This window comes from Manis pentadactyla, chromosome 7, assembly GCF_030020395.1.
Source record: "Manis pentadactyla isolate mManPen7 chromosome 7, mManPen7.hap1, whole genome shotgun sequence".
NCBI lineage: Eukaryota > Metazoa > Chordata > Mammalia > Pholidota > Manidae > Manis > Manis pentadactyla.
Window position 1 is genome coordinate 54481674 of NC_080025.1, and position 4080 is coordinate 54485753.

The 4080-nt window shown below is 38.0% G+C and overlaps 1 protein-coding gene across 1 annotated transcript; it reads left to right on the forward strand.

Annotated features, from left to right (window-relative positions):
• Positions 1-423: 423 nt before the first annotated feature.
• Positions 424-606, forward strand: LOC130684260 (T-cell receptor gamma alternate reading frame protein-like). The gene is given in 1 exon segment (XM_057504396.1): positions 424-606. A coding segment is annotated over 1 exon segment (177 nt). The 5' UTR covers positions 424-429.
• The last annotated feature ends 3474 nt before the right edge of the window (positions 607-4080 follow it).

Sequence of the window (4080 nt, forward strand, 5' to 3'; positions counted from 1 at the left end):
GAAACTGAGATGTTATATAAAATTAAAAATCAGGTAGGAGAACGTCATTACTTCAGAACTGGGCATGGATCCAGTTTTGAAGCTAAAGGGTCAACTTGATAAACTGTCAAGTACATGTGGAAAATATTTCCATTAAAGCAAGTAATTGTATTGTTTAAAAACAACCAAGTTTTAATCCAGGCTCTTCCAGTTACTAGCTGTGACTTGGGACAGGTTACATAAGCCATTGAATGTCTTTTCTCATTGAATTACAACAAATACCTCACAACCTACTGTGCATGAAAGGCCATGCATGGGGAGCACTAATCCAAATGGCAGCTTTTCTTCCTTTTACTATGTGCCAGGTTGTTCCTAATCATATTATGTTTGTATTTCTCTAATAATTTTTTAAAGTTGCTATTCCCTTTTCCCCCACAGATATGAGACTTGATGCAGACATTTCTCCCAAGCCTACTATTTTTCTTCCTTCAATTGCTGAAATAAACCTCCATAAGGCTGGCACATACCTTTGTCTTCTTGAGAAATTTTTCCCAGATGTTATTAAGATTCATTGGAAAGAAAAGAATGGCAGAACAGTTCTGGAGTCCCAGCAGGGAAACACCGTGAAGACTAATGACACGTACATGAAATTCAGCTGGCTGACCGTGACTGAAAAGTCAATGGATAAAGAATACAAATGTATCGTCACACATGAGAAAAATAAAGGAGGGGTGGATCAAGAGATTCTTTTTCCTTCAGTGAATGAAGGTATGTATATGAATATAACCACTTTTTCCAAGGGAATACTATACATTTTCTGTTAAGTATTAATTAAAAACATATAGAAATCCATTTCAAATGTTGCATTTAGCAGCAGCATGTATCCTGCTATTTCCCATAGAATTAAACCAGTATATTCACTTTGGAACATTAAAAGAAAAAAAATTACTTAACTTTTCTCATCCTCAGTTTCATCATCCATAATGTTATGGTCACAGTGATATTTTTTAGGGTGTTGCATGAATTAAATGAAACAACGCCTGGGAAAATACCTGGTACCTTAGCACACAATGAATGCTCACAAAGAGATTCCACTTTTGATATTCTTCCATGATCAGGAAAGAGGAACAATGGTACATTTTTCAGGAATGTTTTCCTTAGCAAGCAAAGTCACTCTCACTTCAGTCTGGCTTTACTCAAAGTATAACCATGAACAGAGAACGATTAGTTCATTTGAGGATGCCACGTGTGGCTTCACAAAAAATAGAGTATTTTGACTGCTACAGTTAAATTACAATCTTAGGTTTTTCAGATTTGTATTTTATATTCCACCATAGGGTCAAATTTCATAATTCAAGATCAGGTGAGGCTACCACGTGCAAACATACCGTGTTCTACATAATGAATGGATTTCTTGCCGATGTAAGTAGAGCTGCTCCACAAGCATTTATTGCAGTGCGAGCATGTGCCAGGCCTGGAAGGGGCGTGAGGATGAACACCGGCAAGAACGACGGTCCCAGGATTACCACAGTAAAGAGAATATGCTCTTTTCCTTATCACTCAGGGTCACTCACGAGTCACCCATGATGTCCCCAAGGAGCCCCATGGGTGGGGATGCTGTACATATTTAGACACGCGGGCAAAGGGCTGAATGCCACCTGGCCGAGCAGTCATCAGCAGCTCAGTGGGCCCAGAACTTAAAGTCCTGAGGGTTAACACCGCAGACCCAAGGCCCCAGGGTGTCCACGAGAAGGAATTGGTTTGTGCTGTTCCTCGGGGCTGACCAGGCCTTTTTTAAGCATCAAGGAACAAGCCCAGCCCTTGGCTGTGTACCAGCCTGAATTTCTGCAGTCAGTCTTTATCTTCCAGGAGTCAGGTTAGGCTTGAACACTCCCCTGGCTTGCTCCTGGACTCACTAAAGAGCAAATTAAATAGTGGCAGTGGCAATACTGGCTTTCGAAACATAACATGGATGTATTTATCCACGTTTATTGTATTTATATATATCCTTTCCTAAAATTAAATAAAGATGACAAAAACTGCCCTAACTTTCTATTTCTAAATTAAGAAACAGAGGGGCAGCAAACACGCAATGTGCACATGAAATAAAACTACTGGGCTTAAGACTTCAGAGATTTTGATTTTTCTAGGGATCAGGGAAAAAGAAGTATAGTAATTTCCATACAGTAAGTTCCACCATGAAGGAGAGAAGTTCCAGTCTATAAAGCATTTCAGTTGTGCCTCCACTTCTGAGACAAATGTCTCCCAGGGGCTTCTCAGGCAGCAGAGCCGATTCGGGTGTTTCTATTAATGTCATTCTACATTCTAATGGCAAATTTCTTTCATGGAAGTTTTTTGTTTACTGTTTTTTGTTTTTGATAAAAGCTAAGAATATAACAAGGAATCACAAATCCATGAAGTGATTATGAAGAGAGAATAAGCTAATCTGGTCTAAATTCTTGACCCACCTTGACTGACAAAGAGAATTAAAGATAAACACACAGACTTCATTATGAAAAATTGTTATTTTTTATTGTGTTTACCTAAAGCAATGCATGGCAGTAAGAGAATTTTATTTATCCTTTAATGAATAAAGTCCCTGTACAGACAAGAAAGAGACTTTGAAAACACATTGAAGTCAGTTCTAATCTAAACAAGATTATACTAACATTTTCATTCTCAGGATTTACCCCAAAGCCTATAATTCAAACCTGCTGTTTTGAAAAGCACAACATAAAAAAGATCTCTTTGAGTGCATAAAATTGCATACCAGAACCACGTCCACATGGACAAGAACATATCTAGTTAAAAAAGAAAAACCAAAACATTGGGGCTCTTTTCCTCCATTCGTCAGTCAGTTGTCTTTCTAAGAAAAGTCTCTGTAGGTGTTTGCTTTTTTTCTTTACTCATAGGAAAATACAGCCTACATCTTTTTTTATAAGGTTCTGTATGCTCGAGAACTACAAATGTGACTTGACTTGTCTTCCTGTCCCTAGGAAGAATTGCACTGAAACACTGAGCTTCTGTAATGAAAAGGTCAGTTGCTGAGAATAATGAAGATTCATAGAAGAGGTGTTTCTAGTGTTCATGGCAGAATTATACTGTCTCTCCATAGATTATTTTCTATTTCTGCAGATTATTTTTCCAAAGTACTTTACCCACACTCTATCTCATTCAATCCCCATGGTGACCTTTGAATGCTGGCTCTGCCGGTCACTGGTGTGACCCTCTACAAGTTACTTACACTCTAGACCTTATTTCCTCATTTGTAACATGGAGCACCCCAAAACACAACTCACTTCAGTTTTATTTGTGTTACTGGGGGAGTAAATGAGATAATGCATGTGAAGCATTTTAAATAGTGTGTGGCACAGTAATAGTCAATAGCTGTTAGCTTTTATTAATATTGTTATCATGTCCACAAACACCACAGCTCCAGAAAATCATGTGCATGAACTGGGGATCTTGGGGACAGGCATGATTTGGAAAGGTATGGTTGTTTTCCTTTGCTTAGATGGGAAATTTGCCTAAACCAGCCTCCTTCAAACATTAAGCTGCTGCTGTGGATTCTAAGATCGGACGCATTTATTTCGGTAGCAACCCTTCAGGTCAGCAGTGTGTGCTACAGCCTGTAAAACAGCTACTTTTTCTGTTTGTTTTTTTTTTCCATTCAACAAGTATTTACCAACTAATTACTTTGTGGCATTAGAAGCTATGAACACAGAAGAAAAATAAGATGGTCTTGCATATTACCCTCCGGTCATGATAAAAAAGAAAAAAAGAAGTTCATGGACTTCAACATCTTCATGCACAAAAAGACAATATATGGATTAGATCTGAATTACATAGAATCAGGCCAACTAGTCCTGCACTGTGGGGCTCATTATTTTAATGAGCATCTCTTTTGGCAGATTCTACCCATCTATGCATTTATCAATCAACCAATTATCTATTTCTACCCATCTATCTAAACACACACAGAAACACACTGTCAAATAATGCATGTGAACAACTGATTAACACTTGCTCTCATTTCTTGTAGTGGTTACTGCTATCAATTCTACAAAAACTTGTCTGAAAAATGAATATGGTAAGGTTTTG